The sequence below is a fragment of the Pelophylax lessonae genome (assembly GCF_965119305.1).
Source record: "Pelophylax lessonae genome assembly, chromosome: 7".
NCBI lineage: Eukaryota > Metazoa > Chordata > Amphibia > Anura > Ranidae > Pelophylax > Pelophylax lessonae.
In genome coordinates, this window is record NC_138774.1 from 61,668,089 (window position 1) to 61,691,377 (window position 23,289).

The 23,289-nt window shown below is 45.2% G+C and overlaps 1 protein-coding gene across 1 annotated transcript in view; it reads right to left on the reverse strand.

Annotated features, from left to right (window-relative positions):
* Positions 1-23,289, reverse strand: part of LOC309559994 (complement factor B-like) — a 135,980-nt gene that overhangs the window by 41,011 nt on the left and 71,680 nt on the right. The window contains exon 12 of the mRNA XM_082263475.1: positions 3,271-3,385. Coding sequence (XP_082119601.1) covers positions 3,271-3,385 — 115 coding nt within the window. The remainder of the gene's footprint in view (positions 1-3,270; positions 3,386-23,289) is intronic.

The following is a 23,289-nucleotide window of genomic DNA, read 5'->3' on the forward strand; positions in this document are numbered from 1 at the left end:
GTTGCTCTCTTTGCTTGGATTTTACTGAGTATTGTAGCCTTGGAGCTTGTAACTTCAAAAAGTCATCAATGGCAGTTCCCTTCATTACAGTTCTGACTTGTTTGTTTAAAGTCAAGTACATCATAAACACAATAACATTTAAAAGTGCAGAAATAAATGGTTTCTTTCAGAACTCTAAGCAGAAAAGTATGACCACTAACCACCAATGATAGGGCTACCTTCCTCTCACTGACCACTAATGATTGGGCTACATTCCTCAACTGACCACAAATTATGGGACTGCATTCTCCCACTGACCAACAATGAAAGGGCTTAATTTCTCTGGCCAACCTCAAATGATGAGGCAACATTCCTCCCACTGACCACCAATGATGGGCCATTATATTCTGACTACTGTCCTCCAATGATGGGGCTTCCTTCTACTGACCACCAATGAGGATGCACCACTCCTCGCACTTACTACTGATTCTGGAGCATTTGTTACCCTTACTGAAGCTGAAACACTTTTTAATCCCACTGATGCTGGGCCATTTATTACTCCTACTGATCACTGACACAAGAACATGTATTACTTCTTTTGTCGACTGACACTGGGGCATTTATTACTTCCACTGACTATAGATGTCAGGGCATTTATTACTTCCACTGACTATAGATGTCAGGGCATTTATTACTTACACCGAATACTGATGAAGGGGCATTTTTTAACTCTACCGACCACTGATGACCAGGCATTTATTACGTCTTCTGAACTGAAGAAGGCCCTTTTCCATTCCAGCATGACTGTGTCCCTGTGCAAAAATCTAGGTCCATAAAGACATGGTTTGATGAGTTTGGTGTAGAGGACCTTGAGTGGTCTGCATAGAGCCCTGACCTCAAACCTACTGAACACTATTGGGATGCATTGCAATGCAGAGAGTGAGACAGATCCTTACCTCCAACATCAATACCTCACCTGAAAAATGCTCTTTTTGATATATAAAGACAAATTCCCACTTACACATCCTAAAATAGAATAGGTGTGATGGTCAGGTTACATAGTTACATAGTTAGTGAGGTTGAAAAAAGACACCAGTCCATCCAGTTCAACCTATGATGTGTGTGTGTTTGCTGTTAACTGTACATTGTATACCCCTGTATGTTGTGGTCTTTAAAGTGGAGTTCCACCCATTTTTGGAACTTTAGATCTATGTAATCCCCTTTAAAATGGCTTTTACCAATGGAAACTTTTTTTTTTTTTTTTTGCTAGTAAATACCTTAATTTCGGCATTATTGCTCCTCTCCTCACTTCCTGGTCCGATCGGCGATGACGTCATTCGGCGATCCGCAGTGTCTGCTGGGATGTATTCTATTCCAGAAATCTCGCAGTAGCTGTATCTGTACTGAGCCGTGCCTGCCCCGCCTCCGCCTCGCCTCCTCTAATTGAGTTGCATTGTATGAATGTATTAAGGCTGTTCTCTGCCCCGCCTCTGCCCCGCCTCCTCTCATTGAGTTGCAATGTATGAATGTATTAAGGCTGTTCTCTGCCCCGCCTCCTCTCATTGATTTGTAAGAGGAGGCGGGGCGGAGGCGGGGCAGAGAACGGCCTTAATACATTCATACAATGCAACTCAATGAGAGGAGGCGGGGCGAAGGCGGGGAGGAGGCGGGGCAGGCACGGCTCAGTACAGATACAGCTACTCCGAGATTTCTGGAATTGAATACATCCAAGCAGACACTGCGGATCGCCGAATGACGTCATCGCCGATCGGACCAGGAAGTGAGGAGAGGAGCAATAATGCCGAAATTAAGGTACTTACTAGCAAAAAAAAAAAAAAAAAGTTTCCATTGGTAAAAGCCGTTTTAAAGGGGATTACATACAGCTATGTATTCCAACCTATTAAAAATGGGTGGAACTCCGCTTTAAGGTGCCCATCCAATAGTTTTTTAAACTATTGATGCTCCCTGCTAAAACCAGAATTTGTGGAAGAGAAATCCACATCCTTACTGCTCTGAAAGTAAAGAACCCCTTACGCAGTTTAATTTTAAACTGCTTTTCTTCTAGTTTTAGCGTGTGGCCCAATGTCTTATTGAATTCCCTTTCAGTGAAAAGTTTGTTCCCTATGCTAGGGTCGCCAGTTTGGTATTTGTACATTGATATCATATCCCCTCTCAAGAGTCTCTTCTCCAGAGAGAATAAGTTCCATATTTGTAGTATTTCCTCATAGCTGATGTCTCCATTCCCCAAATTATCTTTGTTGACCTTCTCTGGACTCTCTCTAGTTCCAGCACATCCTTTCTGAGGACCGATGCCCAGAACTGGATGGCATACTTAAGATGGGCTATACCAGAGTCTTTTAGAGTGGGAGGATAATAATTTTATCTCTGAAGTGAATCCCTTTTTTATACATGCCAGTATTCTGTTGGCTTTGCTTGCAGCAGCTTGGCATTGCATGCCATTGCTAAGCCTGTTGTCTATTAAGGACCCCTAGGTCAAGTGCATTACCTTACATTTTTTAACATTAAACCTCATCTTCACAAACCTTTGGCCATACGGTGTATTTTTTGGCCATTTTATAGAAGATTGCACATTCAGACTGTAAATGTGTGGCCAGTCTTAATTTCCTTTTATAGGCCCCACATGTTATTGAAGATTATTCCTTTTTTTTTAAATGGAGCTTCCAAAAATGTTGTTAAAGTGTTACTAAACCCAGGATCCTACATTCACTATATCTGGTCTCCCAAAGTACACAGAACATGGAAATGCAATTATTTTAGTAAATATAAACTGCTAAATACCTTTTCTTATACCTTTTCTTAATACTGTATATAGCAGTCTTGTGACTTCTATAAGTGTCTGGTTAATGCTTGTAGGAGGAGTTTTCATTATCCTCTGACTGTTCTATTAGGCTGCATGACCCCTGACACCCTGTCTGGAGAGTGCTGATTGGCCCTGTGCTGATCACATGCATCCTCCCAAGAAAAAAAAAATACTCTCTAGCAATACACGCCAAACTGATCATCTGCAGAGTGCCCCTGAGGCTCTGTACTGTCAGGAGATGGATTGGATACTGTGAAAGAAGGGGAGGTTCAGAGAAGACAGGATCAGACAGCCTTTTTAAACAATGGGCACAAATAACCTCTTGGGTTCCACAGTAAGTATAAAAAGCATACATTACTGCATATACAGACTGATTTTACTGTTGTGGGTTTAGTAACACTTTAACTGAAGTTCTTTATTTATTCTGTGCGTAAAGTTACCACCATGGAGGCTTCTACATCATCACTTACCTAGTTCCACAGTGACAAAGTGTGCTTCATCATCTAGGTGGAAGCAGTGAGCAGCAGTCAGGATGAAGTTTTTGGTAACAATGGATCCTTTACAGTTCTCCACTCCTGCCGGCCTCTGGAAGGATAAAATGGCCAGAGTGAGCGACCTCCTATATTACCTGCTTAATGCTCTCTGTCTCGTGGTTACTTTTTTTTTAATTATCAGGGTTTGTCCAACTATGCATCTCCATTGCTCTGCATATGAACTTTCAGTGACAAACAAATAGGCACAATTGTTTTTGGTGTGGGAGTATGGCCACACAAGCTTTATCCAATGCAATTCAAAGTAGTATTAAACTTGCAGGGCTTTTTAGTTTAACACATTGAGAACAATAAAACCAACATTCCCCAGTAGACTACTCAGTGTGCAGTGGGGCAGTCACACAGCACAGGATACAGAACATAGTGGTGATTACAGTAGTAGCACCAACTACAGCATTAATTGGCGGCTTCCCCAGCAGTTCCTCAGGTATGAGATATACATACTTACATTGTAACAAGCTTGACCAATATAATTATACCATAAAGGCAGGTGCAGACTGGGCCGAGGGGCAGGTAGGCAATTGCAACCTGGGCCCGCTCTGATGGCCATACTGCTTCTGCCAGAAAATGAAAACAAAACACTGCACAGGGATCACAGGGAGGTATCGGGAGGAGAGCTGGCCGGTTCGTGCAGAGTGAGGATCTCCCACTGTGACACTGCTTGGAGCTGAAATGCCAGCTGCTGTCCTACAAAGTCCCCCCTATTGGACCGGCTCCTATGATAGACAGGACACTTTGGACTTTGAATTGAACTAGTGTGACATCTATCATAGGAGCTGGTCCATGAGGCGGGACTTTTTGTGACAGCAGCCAGCGTTTCAACTCCAAGCGGTGTCTCTATGTGTGATACGGCCGGCTCTCCTCCTGATTCCTCCCTCTGATCCCCGTGCAGTGTTTTCATCTTCCCTCATCTTAATTTCTGCGTACACAATTTTGCAAGTAAGTATTTTTTTTCTTCATTGATGGGCACTGATAGGCTGCACTGATGGGCACTGATGAGGCTGCACTGATGAGGCTGCACTGATGGCCACTAATGAGGCTGCAGTGATGGGCACTGATGAGGCTGCACTGATGGGCACCAGTGAGACTGCACTGATGGGACAGCACTAATGAGGCTGCACTGATGGACACTGATGAGGTTGCACTGATAGGGGGGCACTGATGAGGTGGCACTAATGGGTACTGATAAGCTGCAGTAATGGGTACTGATGAGGCTGCACTGATAAGGGGACACAGATATGCTGCACTTATGGGCACTGATAAGACTGCACTGATCATAAGGGCACTGATGATCAGTGAAAATGTATACTAATACTGCGCTATAGATGTATGATGTTTACCCTCAATCCAAAATGCTGCTGTTCAAAAGTAATTAAAAAATGACAAAAAAGGACACATAGCGCAAATCGGAATATATAAAGTGACGGGTTCAAAATTCTTGTGTAGGTGGGTGAAAACTGTGTAATATTGCAAATAAATAAATGAATAGTAAATTAATAAATTAAATAATTCATCCTAATCTGAATCATACAGTGCTGTGAAATCAAGTGCAAATACATATGCGTGATAGAAGGCAAATCAATATACCATACAATGGTGCATAAATAATTTAAATATGAATAAAGGAATAAATAAATAAATAAAGTTCCATAAAAGTCCCAAAAAAAGTCCTTAAGCAAGTAGCCAGTGAAGGTGCAATGTGCTTAAGTGCTCTTTATTGTACAAACTGGTGACAATCCGTGCCAAAAGATAAGGTGCAATGGTGAGGGGGTCCACTCCCCATGGATACTTCCACTTACCAGACTGCCAGGACCCCTTAGCAATATTGCATGTGGGTCAAACGCACTTAGTCCGGTGTGGGTCTTTTCTTTTCCTTTGAGACTAGTCTTGTGGACTCCAATACCCAATCTTTCCTCAATAAGCCAAAGAATGTGGGACCATAGGAGGGAAAAACTCAAGATAGTGTAATCCCGTTTCATAAGCTTTATTAAATGATGCTGAAAAAAACTCACATTTCATTTCAAGTAGTGAGAGATTGAAGATGGCCGCGGGTCACGTGACGTCCCCCGTATGTGTTACGTCCAGAATGGACCACTCTGGACGTAACACTTACGGGGGACGTCACGTGACCCGCGGCCATCTTTAATCTCTCACTACTTGGATACAGACAGACACGCTTGCTTGCAGGCTCTGCAAAACTGCTGTACATGATCATTTTAAATGTGAGTGACATACCTCTTCTTCATAAACTAAAGTGAAGCATATACAGAGAGCACTAGGTTCCTTTTTCTCTCTTGCATATTATGGGGATACTCCTTGGAGGATTCATCTCTGCTTACTGAGATATTAAGGCGGATCTGAGGCTTATATACCAGACACACTGGGTCTTAAGGAGTGAAGGAGCGGAGGTGGTTGCCATTATTTCCTGTGGATATTACATGCTGCTTGACCCTGTAGGGTCACAAAGATAAGGTGAGAGGCAGAGAGTGATGTGGTGGCGGGATCTCTTGAGCACCGGTTTCAAAGTGTCTCAGAATGGTTATCGGCTCTAGGACCTGTGTCCACTTGGACAGTCATCTCTTCGTTTTTCTGCACTGGCACCTGAGTTCTTTGGGACTTTTTTTCTTTTGGAGCATGCTTGTTTAATTATGAGACATCAATAGGATTGCGCTGCACTAATTTATTACATATTTCAGGAGGTGTTTGTTTGGATTGCCCTTTAGTGTTCAGCTGTGAGTCCATGCATATGATGTCATAAGTCCAGCGCTGAATATAATGTTATGCTTATGATGTCATTTTTATTGTTTTTTTTTTGTTTTTTTACTAGTAATGGCGGCGATCTGCAATTTTTTTTGGGGGGGAGTGCGACATTGCGGCGGACAGATCGGACCCCTAACTGACATTTTTGACACTTTTGGGGGTACCAGTGACATTACTACAGTAAAAACATCTTCCCGTGTGTACCCAGGATAATGCTGCGCCCTCTCTCCTACCGCACAGAGCGTGGAGGTTTTAGTTTGCCTCACCTACCAACTGCCTGTAGCCAGTAAGGGGAAGCAGGGAATGCATAGCCTTACCCCCTCACAGACCGGAGCACAAATAAAGTGTATGCCATATCGTGGTGGAGGGGGGGCAGCAAAATGCACATTTGCCTGAGTAGACAAAACCCTTGCACCGGCCCTGCAGACATGCCTAAAGGCTTCCTGGTGAGTAGGAGTAAAAAGTCCCCACCAGTGTTCTTCGGAGTGTGGGATAGGTACAGGACACAGGCCGCATCTCCCAGCATTGATGATGCACTGCTTGTCAGAGCAGAGGTCGGCTCATTGCCCCACCAGAGGTTCTCCTCTGGCCAGCCCCAACCAAGCCGTTCCATTTCCCCTCTGCAGCCCTCGGCCACCCCCCCTGCCGGTCAGTTCAGGAATCTGGAGTTGGTGCAGCAGGCGCTATTCCGCCCAACCCACCAGGTGAGCAGAGAGTACCAGGAGCAGAGCTTGAACCTGGGATGGGGTCGAGAGGAGGCAGGGAAGAGAGAGAGCGTGAGTGGGGCCGAGTTGCTGTACCATGGGCCTCTGGGTTGTACTTGCCCTCTGGGCCAAAAGTTGCCAGTCAGCTCCTGAATAAAGATTATACATGGAGTTCAGCTTTAGATAGGAACCTGAGTCCCTTTAGTTATGGCTCCACTCCTCCTTTTGTGTTTTAAGGCAAAAATGAAAATAGAAAATGCCTCTAAAATCTGCCTGTTTTCTGCCCATGTGTGTGAAGCCTTAGGTTTCATTCACACCGGCATATGCTTATTTTCTGCATGGAAAGCAGGTTCTCCCTGACAGAGCTAGCAGAAAATCCTGCATAAAGTATGTGCCTTAAGTATTCACATTTACACATATACAATTCTTCAATGACCTTAAACATGTATGTGTGCAAAAATGTTTTACATGTGTAGCAGGTTTTCCAGGCATGTTACCTGATGTGAGTCTGCCATTGTTACCGGTTATCTCTCCAGCCCATGTGAGCTGAGGCCCTGGGTGTGAGAACTGAGACATCTGGCATCTTTGTTTTGTGGTTTTATTGTAGAAAAGGGGATGGGAGAAGGGAATGAGTGGGATACTCCTTATAGGCTTCAACTGTATACACTTGGGACTTTATCCAGAAAAATGTCTGTTAACGCTGCCCTAACGCCAGCCGACGCTAGCCAGCGCTCACTGACGCTTAGTAACACACTGTAACTTGATAGAAGTGCTAGATTCCCGACCTTAAGTCCAGAAGATCCAGGACTGTAGAATAAAGAGCTTCTGACACTGTTTGAACTTGCAGAGTCACTGACTACACTCCCCAGCCTTGCACTGGCTTGTAGTAAATTGCTAAAGGTTCATGTATGAATGCAACTCTTAACAGACACTCTGTACAATTCGGGGCCAAACCACAGGCACCCCCTTTACACTTTTAACTCTTCAGGGTCCACTGACTATGTACCCCCTCTGTAACTTGAGGGTCCTCAACCTAGGTACCCCCTTTACAGCTAGCTGGCACTGGATCCTAGAACCTCCTCCAGAGTGGTCTCCTCTAACACTTCAGGCAGATCCCCAGGGGCAATCCTCAGTACTCACAACCTGTGTAGGCTTTCCTGGGACTGAACCCCTCTCGCTCTCCGCTGGTTCTTGGCACACCGGATCCCCCTCAGCTCAACTCAGCACTCTCTGGATTCTCAGGCGACACCCCGAGACACCTGCTTCCTCAGACAGGAGGGGAGACAGCCGTTCTCTCCCTCCTGGGACTCTGCTCCCGCCAAAGACCTCTGCATCACACGCTCCCCCAAACTTATACCCACTTCCAGAATCCCTTGCAGCATATTCTGCCTTCTGGGGTAGTTACAAGCTTGAATGTGTCCCCTGATTGGGCTTCCTCCACTGCCCTATGAGAAGCCTCTCTCACAGGAGCCAGTGGGGAGACTTCCCCTTCAGCTCAACACATCTGGGCACCTCACTAAAGAAATCATGGCCCTGCTGTTAGGCAGACAAAGCCCACTATACATTTACCTAGCACCTACCTGTGGGGTGCTACACCCACCCCACACCAAACAAGTCAGGTCCCTCTGACTCTGAGGCAGCTTCCTCCTATCAAAAACTCTGCCAAAAATCAGGAGTTTCCCACAAACCTGGAGAAGGGGAAAAGGGGAAACAAACAAACAAATAAATTAGCATGAAAAAATATATCTTTACAATCTGCTGTACATGTATAATACACAGTTTAAGGAGCATGAAAACCGATGCACCCCTCAGCAAACAAACTCATTTGGAGAGGAACAACGAAGAAAAATACAGTGCAATGTTCCTGACTAACTACTTCTAAATTAGTCGTCACCTAGAGATTAAAGGAAGCAAAAGTTAGACAGCTGCATATACAATAGAAAATTACAGGCCTAACTTCCTGGACAGTTGAGTGGGAATACCCTCCTTCCGTGAATGCAAGGGCAACCTTTCCACTCCCTACCTGACTGCCTCTGCTAACCAGTGTCTTGACACGCCGGGGTCCTCTTTTAATTGGAAGAGCTTGCTATCTAAACAGAGTCCTCTTTATAGAAGTGAAACAGGGCAGGCCATAGTTTTTCATGACCCACAGTCCTGCTACGTCAGAGAAACATCACAGGGGTCCAGCAGGGCACCCCCCACCAAAGTTCCTGGACACTTGAACTTTGGAGCAACATCTTCATCTCTAAGGACTGTGAATGAAGTCCATCACAGCCATTTGTAATCCACAAAAGGTCCTGGCCCGGTGGCCCAAGGGACCCAACACACAGAATAATCTTCCAGAAGACCTGGACCCGATGGTCTAAAAATGTCTAGCATCACAAAATTGACTTTTCCAATAGGACCCTGGCCCAATGGCCCAAGGGGCCTGCATTGAACTTGAAAATTTAAACTTAAAAGCTTCAGCATTATATTTTCTTTTCAAAGTTTCCTTGGTCAGTTGTGGTAGCCAGCCAGCCACACAAAGTTTTTTTTTTTTTTCTCTACTCCTGTATCCTCTCATGTGAAAATAGAGTACTTGCAGTTCTCAGATATAATACTCAGGGTGGGGCACATAATCCCCGTTCTCATTCTTGTCCCGGATGGACCACGCATATCTTGACCCATCTGGTCGACGGAACTCCACCCTATCTATGTAGATGGAGCGCCCGTAATATCACTGAGCTCTGACTTTGTTGAACTTGTCTTTCAGTCCTTCCGCTGGGGAGTCCCTATAAGGCTTGGGGACAAATAGTTAATCCCAGATAAATGAATCGCACCAAAAGTCCCTGTACCTTTCCACTGCAAGCATTACCTCTCTCGGTGCATACGGGTAGTCATAGCCGTATTCCAATGCAACCATTTTCTGCCTCCACCGCTGTATCCTGGATAACCGGGGGAGTGTCTTTCGGTTACCTCTCCCTGGTGGAGAAAAAGGGGTGCATATCCTCTGTATCATCTCTTCATATGCTGTGTTTTGATCCCTGTCCCTAGCAATGTTCCCAGGAGGGGTAAAGTCTGGGACCCTTGTAATGTAGGCATCACAGAACCCCAATTTCTGGGCCAGTTCCCCCCTCTCAATAGCTTCCTTGGCCTCCTGTTCTAAAAGTACAGTCATTTCGGGACCTGGGGAGCTGCTCCCAGCCTCTGACCCCCTATTCCCATTTGGTTTCATCAAATGATCCCCAATCATCCATGCCCTCTTCAAGGGACCCGTATTTTGCATAAAAGGATGGGGAATCCATTCTAACAGGGCATCTCTCACCCTCACTGCTGGTGCTGGAGAATAACACCTGGATGGCTTCTGCCTTAACAGGCTGTGGGACAGTAATTGGGGTGGATCCCGTTAAGGCCCTTGCTGTAGGCATCTCCAACCGTTCTCCTACGGTTTGAGTGGACACGGATCCTCTTCCTATGGAGCTCTGCAACCAAACTCCCCTCCTGCAGACTGTAGGTCCACCGACTGCTGGCAGGGCCTCCAGCTGCATCATCAGCCTGAGCATGCCCCTTCCTGCTCCGCGGAGGAACTATGACTCGTTCCCCGTCACCTCCTGAGTGAGGCCGGTCTCCCACATAACAGTAAGCTTCTTGTGATGGCCCTCACCCTTCTCTGCCCTGAGCAGCAGATCACCACATTGCCCACATTGAACCCACTGCCTGCACCATCACCAGGCCCCTGGCACCTCTCTTCCCGTGCCCCCGGCCTCCATGTTAACTGTCCACTCTAGGACTTCCAGCGTCCACTTCTCCATCCTCTCGGGGACCCCTGATGCCATTTTTACTGCCCACCCTGGGACTTCTCACTGTTAACCACTTAAGCCTCGGAAGATTTTACCCCCTTCCTGACCAGGGCCTATTTTGCGATTCGGCACTGCGTGACTTTAACGGACAATTGCGTGGTCGTGCGACACTGTACCCAAACGAATTTGGCATCCTTTTTTTCCCACAAACAGAGCTTTCTTTTGGTGGTATTTGATCACCTGTGCGATTTTTTGATCATGCGCTATAAACAAAAAAAGAGCGTCAATTTTGCAAAAATAACAATATTTTTCACATTTTTTTATATGAAATTCCCCAAAACAATGTAAAAATCGAAATTTTTTAATATTTTCGGCCAATTTGTTTTATGCTACATATGTTTGGTAAAAAAATTGCAAAAAGCGTATTTTGATTGGTTTGCGCAAAAGTTATCGTGTTTACTAACAAAGGGAAAGATTTTTGTCATTTTTGTTGTTTTTTTTTTTTAACGCGCAATGGCGGCGATCTGCGATTTTTTTTGTGGTGCTGCAAAATTGCGGCGAACAGATCGGACCCTTGACTGACATTTTTTACACTTTTGGGGTTACCAGTGACATTTCTACAGTAATCAGTGCTATACATATGCACTGTTACTGTAAAATTACACTGGCAGTGAAGGGGTTAACTTTTTTTGAGAGGGAGGGGTTATGTGTGTCCCTAGGGGCGTGATTCTAACTGTGATTGGCTGTGGCTTGAGGTGTATGAACAGTGATCAACGGTCCTACATAGTAGAACCGTATGATCACCATTCATACACAGGGGAGAATGACAGGCGGCTTGTTTACATTAGCCGCCTGCCTTTCTCCCTCTGCACCGACGATCGCTGAGTGACTGGCGGACATTGGGTCCACTGGTCACATGCGCGGGGGGGTCTGTGACCACGCGGGAGCGCGCCTCCGGGGGCGCGCGCTCGCTCCCTAGACCCTCACAGGCTAGCGACGTAGTACTACGTCGCTCTGCCTGTGAGGGGCTGACCGCCGCAGTAAATAGTCGTGCGGTGGTCGGCAAGTGGTTAAGCAGTTGCAGCATTCATACACACGGACACCTTTATCTCCTGTTCTCCATTTTCTGATAGCAGAGTACATTTCACAATCCACACAAAAAGTCTTTGTCAAGTTACAATTTTTCTTAGAACATTTGCGTTGCCATAAGCATCCTTCCATGTGGGCTTCCAGCCTCAACCCCCTCTCCCTGCCTCCTGCAGTTGCAGTCTCACACCGGCCTGGCGCTTAAATAGCAATTCCGGACAAAAAAATGTACTTTTTGGACTTTTTCTTGTGCCGTTGCCAAGGGCAACTGGCCCAGTAACTAATGTCAAAATCCTGGACAAGCCCACAAATGTAGCAGGTTTTCCAGGCATGTTACCTGATGTGGGTCTGCCATTGTTACCGGTTACCTCTCCAGCCCGTGTAAGCTGAGGCCCTGGGTGTGAGAACTGAGACATAGACAACTCAGGCATCTTTGTTTTGTGGTTTTATTGTAAAAAAGGGGATGGGAGAAGGGAATGAGTGGGATACTCCTTGTACGCTCAACTGTATACACGTGGGACTTTATCCAGAAAATTGTCTGTTAACGCTGCCCTAACACCAGCCAACGCTAGCCAGCGCTCACTGACGCCTTGGGCCTGATTTAATATACCTCCGGCATTGATTTTGTTCTATTTTAACTCCATGGCGACTAGGCGAAGGCGCCAATGCAATTCACTATACCTCCATCAGAAACGTTATGAGCAATGTGAAATTCACTAAGATCAAATATCGTCAGGGCGACAGTTAAAAACAGTCCAGCTAAAAGCAGGACTGTTTTGTTCAAAATCACAATATATGGCAGGAAAAAAAAAAAATGCTTGGGAAAGATGTGTTATATGATATTGAGATAAACTGCTTTTTAACTGTGTGAAAAAGTTAAGTATAAAAAAAGATTTTAAGAAAAGTGTAAAACTCAAAAATAGCTCCCGGAGTCTATTGCTGACAGATAGCCCATGTGCGCATGCTCCATACCAAAATGTAGGCAAAAAAAACGTTTTTGAAAACGTTAGAGGGAGGAATAAATGGATTTTTGTAAGATCTTACCGTAAAATCCTTTTCTCTTAAGCTCATTGACAGACGTAGTCTTCTTGATTCTCAAGAGCTGGGTTATGTTGTCTCCGCAGGAGTAGGACTAGGCAGAAAGACAAAACGTTCTGGCTCCACCTTAGGGGCAGTCCCTGAGGGTATATCCTCCCTCTCTCTGCTACAGGGAATCAGTTCTGTTTTAAAGCAGTACAGAGAATTTAACCCAACCCAACTCAATGATAGAGGGGCGGGTACTACGTCTGTCAATGAGCTTAAGAGAAAAGGATTTTACGGTAAGATCTTACAAAAATCCATTTTTCTCTATCGCTCATTGACAGACGTAGTCTTCTTGATTCTCAAGAGCTGGGACATCCAGAAGCAGTGCCACAAAATGAGGGGTGGGATTGACAGAATCAAAATCCAATCTAGAAGGCCCAACCGGAGCCAACCAGAAGTATCAAAGGACTCATCGAGTAAACAGATGAGACCTACCCCACAAATCCTCGAGGTAGACCAACAGTCTCCTCAAACAGTGGCCTGCAGGAACCTTGCAGCCAGAAGAGGCATCTGACGATGCCATCACATAAAACTTATACAATATTGTAAAGGTATGAACCGACTACTAAACAGTCGCCTTGAAAACCTGAACCACTGACGCCTGATGGCGGAAGGTCCAGGAAACTCTAAGCGCCCGAGTAGAATGCGCCTTAACAGGGAATGGGGGATCCCGACCCTTAGATAAAATAAGCCTATACCACCGTCTGTCTGATCCATCTAAAGATGGTCGCAGCAGAACAGGCAACCCCTTCTTAGGGCCATCCGTGATCACAAACAGTGAATCCGTCTTACAAATTGAATCCGTAGTATTCAAGTATATCCTGATCGCCCGAACTACATCCAAGGAATGCCATGCAAATTCTCGAGGATGATTGGGCTAAGGACATAGGAAGGACAATACACTGTCCTTATTCAATGAAACTTTGAAACCACCTTAGAAGGAAGGATGGATTCGGATGAAGAACAACCTTATCCCTATGAACCACCAGATCTGGGGAACAACAGTATAATGCAGCCAGTTCTGACGCCCTGCGTGCAGAAGTGATAGCCACCAAGAAGACCACCTTCTGGGATAAAGTAGGCAAGGGAATCTCCCTGATATTTTCAAAGAGAGGTGTCTGAAGAACCGTCAGCACCAAATTAAGATCCCAGGATGGTAACGGCGCGTGCACTGGCAGAACCAGGTGTCGCACCCCCTGGATGAAATTCCGCACCAAGGAATGAGTAGACAAAAGCTTCTGAAAGAAGATAGCAAATGCTGAAACCAGACCCTTGATAACACTCAAGGCCAGCTTCTGCTCAACTCCCTGTTGCAGAAAGCCAATATTCGGACTACCGAATAAAGATGTAGATGGAACCCAAGGGATTCACATCACACAATATAAGACTTCCATGTACGATGATAATCTTTCTGGAAGTCGCTTTCCTTGTTTTAACTAGAGTAGGAATAACTGAAGCTGACAATCCCTTGTCCTTCAGCACCTGGGTCTCAATAACCAGGCCGTTTAAAACCAGCGATCGTAAAGCAGGATGGAAGATCGGTCCCTGAGACAGTAGATCCTCCCTGAGAGGAAGTCTCCACGGGACGTCCGCCATCAGTCTGACCAAGTCGGCGTAACAAGCTCGACGAGGCCAGTCCGGAGCTGCCAGGATTACTGGAATTCCTTCCTCCTCTATCTTGCGAAGAAGTCTTGGCAGTAACCCAAGAGGAGGGAAGGCATACATTAGCTGGTATTGCCCCCACGGGGCGATCAGTGCGTCTGCGGTTTCTGCTAGAGGATCGCGGGAGCGAGCCACGAATCTCTGAACTTTCCTGTTGAATCGAGATGCCAACAGATCCATATCCGGGGTGCCCCATCGTAGGCACAACTGGTGGAAAACGTCTGGATGGAGGGACCATTCCCCCTGATCCAGAGTCTGACGGCTGAGATAATCTGCCTGCCAATTCTCCACCCCCGGAATGAACACCGCAGAGATTGCTGGAACAAATCGTTCCGCCCAGCGAAGAATGCAAGCCACTTCTTTGGCCGCTCGGACACTCTTGGTGCCCCCCTGGTGATTGACATAAGCCACGGCCGTGGCGTTGTCCGACTGGATCCGAACCGGGCTGCCCTGGAGCTGCTCGGTCCAGTGAATCAGACAAAGTCTGATCGCTCTCAGTTCCAATACATTTATCGGTAACCTGGATTCTTCCGGGGACCAAAGTCCCTGGACAGATAACTGACCGAGAATTCCTCCCCATCCGGATAGACTGGAATCCGTGGTCACTGTCGTCCAATATATTGGCAGAAATGACTTTCCCTGGCTGAGCATCGGAGACCGAAGCCACCAGACCAGAGATTCTCTGGTCTGTTTGCTCAATCGGATCTGATTGTCCAGGGATTCCGGATTCCGATTCCATCTGAGAGGAATCTCTTGCTGAAGAATTCGGGTATGGGACTGGGCAAATGGGACTGCTTCGAAGGAAGCCACCATCAACCCCAGACCCCTCATGCAAGTCCGAAGGGAAGACCAGCTGTTGGTGGACTGCTGATTGAATCTTTCGGAGTTTCCCTACCGGAAGAAAAAACTCTTGTCCTGACTGTGTCTAGAATTAGACCCAGATATTCGAGCCTCTGGGTGGGAACCAGAAATGACTTTTGCTGGTTCACCAGCCACCCGAATTCCTGTAAAGAAATCATAGTAATTTCTATGTTTTGTAGCAAGGTCTGAGGAGACTCTGCATGAAGCAGAAGATCGTCTAGGTAACCTAGAATCGATATGCCTCTTTGGCGCAGAAGTGCCAACATTGAGGCCAACACCTTCGTGAAGACCCGCGGAGGCGTGGCGAGACCGAAAAGGTAACGCCACAAACTGATAGTGGTTCTCTTCTACGGAAAAACGTAGAAACCGCTGATGTCCTGCGAAAATGGGAATGTGAAGATATGCGTCCTAGATGTCTATGGACGCTAGGACATCCCCTGGATGCAGAAAGGCTGCTACTGTGCGAATGGACTCCATTCTGAATCTTCTTATGTAGACAAAAGAATTGAGAGCCCTTAAGTCCAGAATTGGACGCACTTTGCCCTCTTTCCTGGGTATTGTAAATAGGTTTGAATAAAAACCCCTGAAAGCGTTCTGTCCAAGGAACGTGGACTACCACTCCTTGTTGTAGTAAATCTGTGATTGCTCTCCACAGATCGTCTAAACGATCCGGGGATAGTCGGCTATTGGAAGGGAAGAATCGCGCCGGTGGGAGAGATCGAAACTCGATCTTGTACCCTGACCTTATGACTTCGCAAACCCATCTGTCCGGGATTCTGGAAAGCCATGGATCCGGGAACCGGCGAAGACGTCCCCCCACCCCAGTTATGGGTGGGGGGCGCACCTTCAGGCTTTGGACGGTTTATCTTCAGGTCTAGAGGGGGCGGGCTTTTGCTTGCCCGACCAACGACCCCTGACGCCTCCTGCAGGAGCTTTGGAGGACTTAGTTTTTTCACCCGCGGGACGAAAAAACCTCTTGTGAGCAGAAAAAGAAGGCCCTCGTCTTTGACGAGTTCCTTTACCTTTAAAATTTTGCGGTAAAAAGGTGCTCTTTCCACCCGTGAGATCTTTAATGATCTCATCTAAGTTGGCTCCAAATAGACGCTCTCCTGAAAAGGGGATATTAGCCAATGCTTTTTGGAACCTTGGTCGGCTAACCAACCTTTTAGCCACAGTGTACGCTTGAGAACCACCGCTGAGACAGATGCTCGCGCCAATAATGAAGTGGCGTCTAACGCCGCATCACACACAAACTGTAACCCCTGTATCATCTGTTCCAACAAATCTGATACCGCCTGAGGGACCACTTCTAGGTCCCGGCGTAACCATTTGGTCCATACAGTTACAGCCTGCGAAACCAGACCAATAGCAATTATTGGTCTGAAAGCTGATCCAATCAAGGTAAACATGGTGCGAGACATAGCTTCTATCTTGCGATCCACTGGATCTTTAAAAGACGGAGCGTCTTCTAGAGGAATAACCGTGGCTTTATTCAATCTAGCAATTGGTGAATCCACCACAGGTGGTTCTGTCCATTTCTTAATGAGGGTTTCCTCAAACGGATAACGCCTGTTAATGCGTTTAGAAATAGTAGAAATGCGTTTTGGCAGACTCCATTCTTCTTTGATTGGATTGCCAAAACATTTGGGCAATGGAAAAAACCTTCGCCACTAGATGCGTTTTTAGTCCCAAAAGGGATTCCAGTTTCAGCTATTTCTGACGGAATACCCTGTAATCTTAAGGTCTCTTGAACAGATACAATGAGTGCGTTTACCAACGCTTCCTCTCTGGCTATGGCTGATGCCGAAACATCCTCCTCACTGTCTGAAAAGACAGTACACGAGACACCAATACCAGATGAAGTACCTGCAACTGCAGAAATAGGCTCAGAGTCTGAATCCGAGGTTTCAGATAATAAGGGGTTAGGCGGGGGTCGCTTACTTGCGCCCTGTCCCTGACAAGCCACTTCCACCCGGGACACAAGCTTCCATAATAGCGGACAATGATTTAATCGTCAGTGGGGTGCTGGAGGATCCCGCAGACCCCTCGAGGGGATCCGGAGGAGATACATGAGTGGCAGGGTCCATGATAATTCAGGACACCTTTGCCAGAAAACACAAAAAAAAATCTTTTTTTTTTTTTTTTTTTTTTTTTTAAATTTTTTTTTTTTTTTTTTATGTGTCTCCCCCTAGCGCAATAGCGCCCCTCAGAGTACCTGCTTCTCGATCCCACAGAGAGAGAGAGGGACCCCCAAGGCTCACCAACCGATGCAGTGAAGTTTCCAACCAACTGCAGTCAGCGTCTGTCTTTACAGACTGGAAGGAGCTGTTGCTTTTTCCCGGGTAGAAGGACGTGGCTCCGCCCCCTGTGTACGCCTTCCGGCGTTCCCAGCTTCTCCACGAGGTAGCTGGGCTCATGAAACATGGCCGCCCCCATATAGGAGACATTAGACTCCAAAAACATGGCGGCCGGCGTGACCTGAGGACATGCATGCACCTGGTCTACGGCAAAATGGCGGCGGACCGCCGAAATCGTTTTTCCCAGCACATCCACCTGCATCTCTGCTGAGTGGCGATTGATAGATCTACAGGAGATACACTACAAATAAGGTAGGATTATACCTCCTATGTCTGCTGTAATGCTACAGTCTGCTGGGTAGAGTGTTAGCTCTTAAACCAAGTCCACTTCCCACAAACACATGCTGTATTACAAGGGGGACTTGTAAGTATCAGATATATACTGACCATATATGGAGGGGCCCATAATACATACTGCCTCATAACGAGGAAAAAAGGGAACGTTTACTCACCATACCGAACCGACAGGCACCCTCTCTTCACAATACCCTCTCCACCGAGGTGGGGGTTTGTGGACCACTCCGGACGCCTCGACTCTCTGGTTCCTGGCATCCAAGCGAGACTTTTAACTCGCAAGGTCAGTCCCTCCACTGGGACTCCGTCGCGGCCGACCCAGCGCGGAGCTCTGGTCTGCACGCGCTCGTAGGCAGAAACCGGGGTGACCACTGGATCTCAACATCCAGCCCGTCGCCCGGCCCCGCATACTTACTTGAATATGTCGCGGCCGACCAAGCGCAATGCCATGGTCTGCGCGCGCTCGTAGGCCGGCTGGGGTGACCACAAGTGTCGCCCAGTCCGGCATTTTTGCTTGAAGATCTCACAGGAAAAAACACTGGAGAAAACTACCTAAAAAATGTCTTTTTCTAAAAGAAAAAAGTCTTGCCAGGACCAAAAGATCCCAGCAAGGAACTTAGGTCCTTACTCCTGACTAGACAGAAAAAAACTGATTCCCTGTAGCAGAGAGAGGGAGGATATACCCTCAGGGACTGCCCCTAAGGTGGAGCCAGAACGTTTTGTCTTTCTGCCTAGTCCTACTCCTGCGGAGACAACATAACCCAGCTCTTGAGAATCAAGAAGACTACGTCAATCAATGAGCGATAGAGAAAGTGGATTGCGCTAGCACGAATGGCTAATACCGCGGTAAATACAGTGTTTTGCGAAAGTATTCGGCCCCCTTGAACTGTGCGACATTTTGCCACATTTCAGGCTTTAAACATAAAGATATAAAACTGTAATTTTTTGTGAAGAATCAACAACAAGTGGGACACAATTATGAAGTGGAACGAGATTTATTGGATATTTCAAACTTTTTTAACAAATAAAAAACTGAAAAATTGGGCATGCAAAATTATTCAGCCCCCTTAAGTTAATACTTTGTAGTGCCACCTTTTGCTGCGATTACAGCTGTAAGTCGCTTGGGGTATGTCTCTATCAGTTTTGCACATCCAGAGACTGAAATTTTTGCCCATTCCTCCTTGCAAAACAGCTCGAGCTCAGTGAGGTTGGATGGAGAGCGTTTGTGAACAGCAGTTTTCAGTTCTTTCCACAGATTCTCGATTGGATTCAGGTCTGGACTTTGACTTGGCCATTCTAACACCTGGATATGTTTATTTGTGAACCATTCAATTATAGATGTTGCTTTATGTTTTGGATCATTGTCTTTTTGGAAGACAAATCTCCGTCCCAGTCTCAGGTCTTTTGCAGACTCCATCAGGTTTTCTTCCAGAATGGTCCAGTATTTGGCTCCATCCATCTTCCCATCAATTTTAACCATCTTCCCTGTCCCTGCTGAAGAAAAGCAGGCCCAAACCATGATGCTGCCACCACCATGTTTGACAGTGGGGATGGTGTGTTCAGGGTGATGAGCTGTGTTGCTTTTACGCCAAACAAAGTTTTCTATTGTTGCCAAAAAGTTCGATTTTGGTTTCATCTGACAGTCATCATCTTCTTCCACATGTTTGGTGTGTCTCCCAGGTGGCTTGTGGCAAACTTTAAACAACACTTTTTATGGATATCTTTAAGAAATGGCTTTCTTCTTGCCACTCTTCCATAAAGGCCAGATTTGTGCAGTATACGACTTGTTGTCCTATGGAAAGAGTCTCCCACCTCAGCTGTAGACCTCTGCAGTTCATCCAGAGTGATCATGGGCCTCTTGGCTGCATCTCTGATCAGTCTTCTCCTTGTATGAGCTGAAAGTTTAGAGGGACGGCCAGGTCTTCGTAGATTTGCAGTGGTCTGATAATCCTTCCATTTCAATATTATCGCTTGCACAGTGCTCCTTGGGCTGTTTAAAGCTTGGGAAATCTTTTTGTATCCAAATCCGGCTTTAAACTTCTCCACAACAGTATCTCGGACCTGCCTGGTATGTTCCTTGTTCTTCATGATACTCTCTGTGCTTTAAACGGACCTCTGAGACTATCACAGTGCAGGTGCATTTATACGGAGACTTGATTACACACAGGTGGATTCTATTTATCATCATTAGTCATTTAGGTCAACATTGGATCATTCAGAGATCCTCACTGAACTTCTGGGGAGAGTTTGCTGCACTAAAAGTAAAGGGGCTGAATAATTTTGCAAGCCCAATTTTTCAGTTTTTTATTTGTTAAAAAAGTTTGAAATATCCAATAAATTTCATTCCACTTCATGATTGTGTCCCACTTGTTGTTGATTCTTCACAAAAAATTACAGTTTTATATCTTTATGTTTGAAGCCTGAAATATGGCAAAAGGTCGCAAAGTTCAAGGGGGCCGAATACTTTCGCAAGGCACTGTACATACGCAAAATTAACCTCAAAAAGTATTTTTGGAATCCTGGTCGTATTACCAATAGGGCTATATCCACTACTACCAGTACTATGGTGGAAGTGGATAGTGGGCTTAAGAACAATTCTTTGTTCAGCCCACAGCAATCCTCCAACCAACATGTGGAGGTATTCAAGAATCTTGTTATTAGAGACTTAAACAAGATTGAACCGAAAAAAACAGTGAACCCTAGACACATACAAGAGGGACTTGAAGCATTGGAGAAATGCAAAGATGTGGTAGTAAGGCCAGCGGATAAGGGAGGGGGTGTGGTTCTTCTCAAAAAGGACTGCTATCATACCCAATTGTCTAATCTGTTGGCAGATGCCAACACTTATTCTGTATTAGATAGAGGCCCTACAACAGATTATCGAAAGGGAGCTGAATGACTGAATCAGCATGGGATACGATAAGCATATTCTCTCTAAAAAAGAGAAGAGATATCTTATGCCTAGTTTCAATCGTATCCCAACTTTTTACTCCTTGCCGAAGATCCATATGGATCAATTAAATCCCCCTGCAAGGCCCATAGTGAATGGTATACATTCAGTATCTTCACGATTGGGGGAATATCTTGATCACTTCTTCCAGACCAGTGTGGTAAATCTGAAATCTTATCTTCAGGACACTAAAGATTTCCTCCTATCTCTGAAGAAGGTTAGTCTACCCCCTAGCGATGATATCTTTTTAGTAACTGCTGACGTTGCTTCATTATATACCGTCATCCAACATGACAATTCACTTCTTGCATTTAATTGGGCCTTCAGTTGCATATTCGACCTCCCAGATCCCCAAAAGAGATTTCTCAGATGTGCGTTAGATTATTGTTTATCGCGCAATTATTTTTGGTACAGTGGTACCTTCTATCAACAAAAGAGAGGCGTGGCTAAATTCGCCTCTAGCCTTGCCAATCTCTTTATGGGTGAGTGGGAGGATCGTTTCATTCACGCCGCCCAGTATGCAGAACTCATCATGTACAAAAGGTATATTGATGATTTGTTTTTCATCTGGGCAGGAACTGAGGAGTCTTTGGTTAATTTTGCTAACACCCTTAATGCCAATTGTAATAACATTAGGCTGGATTTCAATTGGAGCAGATGTAATGTGCATTATTTGGATGTGGAGATATCCCTTGTTGATCATAGGTTGGGGACCAAAGTTTACTTCAAACCTACTGATCACAACGGACATCTTCCCATCCACAGAGGCCATCACCAACAGTGGCTGGCAAATATTCCTAGAAGCCAATTACTAAGAGTAAGAAGGAATTGCACCACTGACGCCGATTTCCAAGTACAAGCCCAGGTAATTAAACATAGATTTGTTGAGAACGGCTATGATACCCGAGGTTTGGATAGAACCATTGCTGAGATCAGTACCCTTTCTCAAGATGAATGCTTGATGGAGCGTACTAGAGGACCAAGGAATGGACATGAGTGGGGCTTTATTACTCAATATAATGCCCAATATAAAGAGGTGGAAGCAGTAATTAAAAAACACTGGTCGGTCTTGTGTATGGATAAAACTTTGGGAAAAGTTTTAACTCCTGCTGCCTCTTTTATTTATAGGAGAGGGCCCACCTTTGGTGACCAAGTGGTTCAAAAAATTCTAGACCCACCTATAAGACCAAAAATGTTCTGGGACAACACAGTTGGCTTTTTTGCCTGTCGTAAATGCAGGTCTTGCAGGCAAGTACAGACCCATTTGAGGAATTTTAGATCATTCGCATCTCCTGCGAATGGTCAGATTTTTGACATAAAGGATTTTATATCCTGTAATACCACACATATTGTGTACGGCCTACAATGTCCCTGTGGTCTAATTTATATAGGCAGGACTAAAAGAACACTAGCTTTTCCGGTATCTGAACACATTGCTAATATCCGTAAGGGTTTTAAGGATCATAATGTATCCTTACATTTTCGCCAACATCATAATAGAGACCCTTCCCTTCTCAAGTTCTGGGGTATTGAGAGGGTTGATCCAGTTTGGAGAGGCTCCAATCGAGTGAGAGAGCTCTCCAAAAGAGAGACTTATTGGATATACCTTACGGATTCTTTACACCCAAAGGGTTAAACATAGACTTGGACATAAATTGCTTCATCAGCAATTATTAGTATTGACCTTTTTTTGTTTTGTTTTTTTGTTTTCTTATTACAACAGTGTCTTTGATTACGTTTCGCATATATTCACTTTATGTTCCCATAAGGGGACATGCAATACCCTACAGGCCATTTTTGGTCTGGGAGGGGTTAATTGCAATTTTAATTATATCGTCATATATTTTATTGTTATTTTTATTGTTATTTTCTCTGGATACTTTACATCTTTCACATGTATCATGTTATAGTCATCCAGCATGCATTCCTGCATTTTAATTTTATATATATATTTGTATGCTGTTTTGTGTATATGATTCATTTTATATATATAAGTATGCATTTGGTATTGATGTATTTGTTTTATATTTTATGTGATATATATATATATATATATATCAGTTTGCAACTAGTATTACTGATACCCTAAGGTTGCGAGACTTTAGAGGTATTTAATAGTGTATGGCTTAAATTGAGTGATATTGATTTTTGCTATTTTGAAGTATATAACTATTCCACATGTTTTTACAATCCTCTGATGATTTGGGAGCCATTTGTTGCCATATATGCCTGTACGCTATGTGCAGTGAATGGTTAACGGGTCTGAAGAAGAGGTTACACACTTTGGGCGGAAGTTATAATAGTATGGTCCTCTTAGGAGTGAGGGCAGAAGTGCTGGCTGTTCCATGTCCTCTGGATTGCAGAGTGGGAACTGCTGCGCCCACGCCCTGGGAGGTATAAGA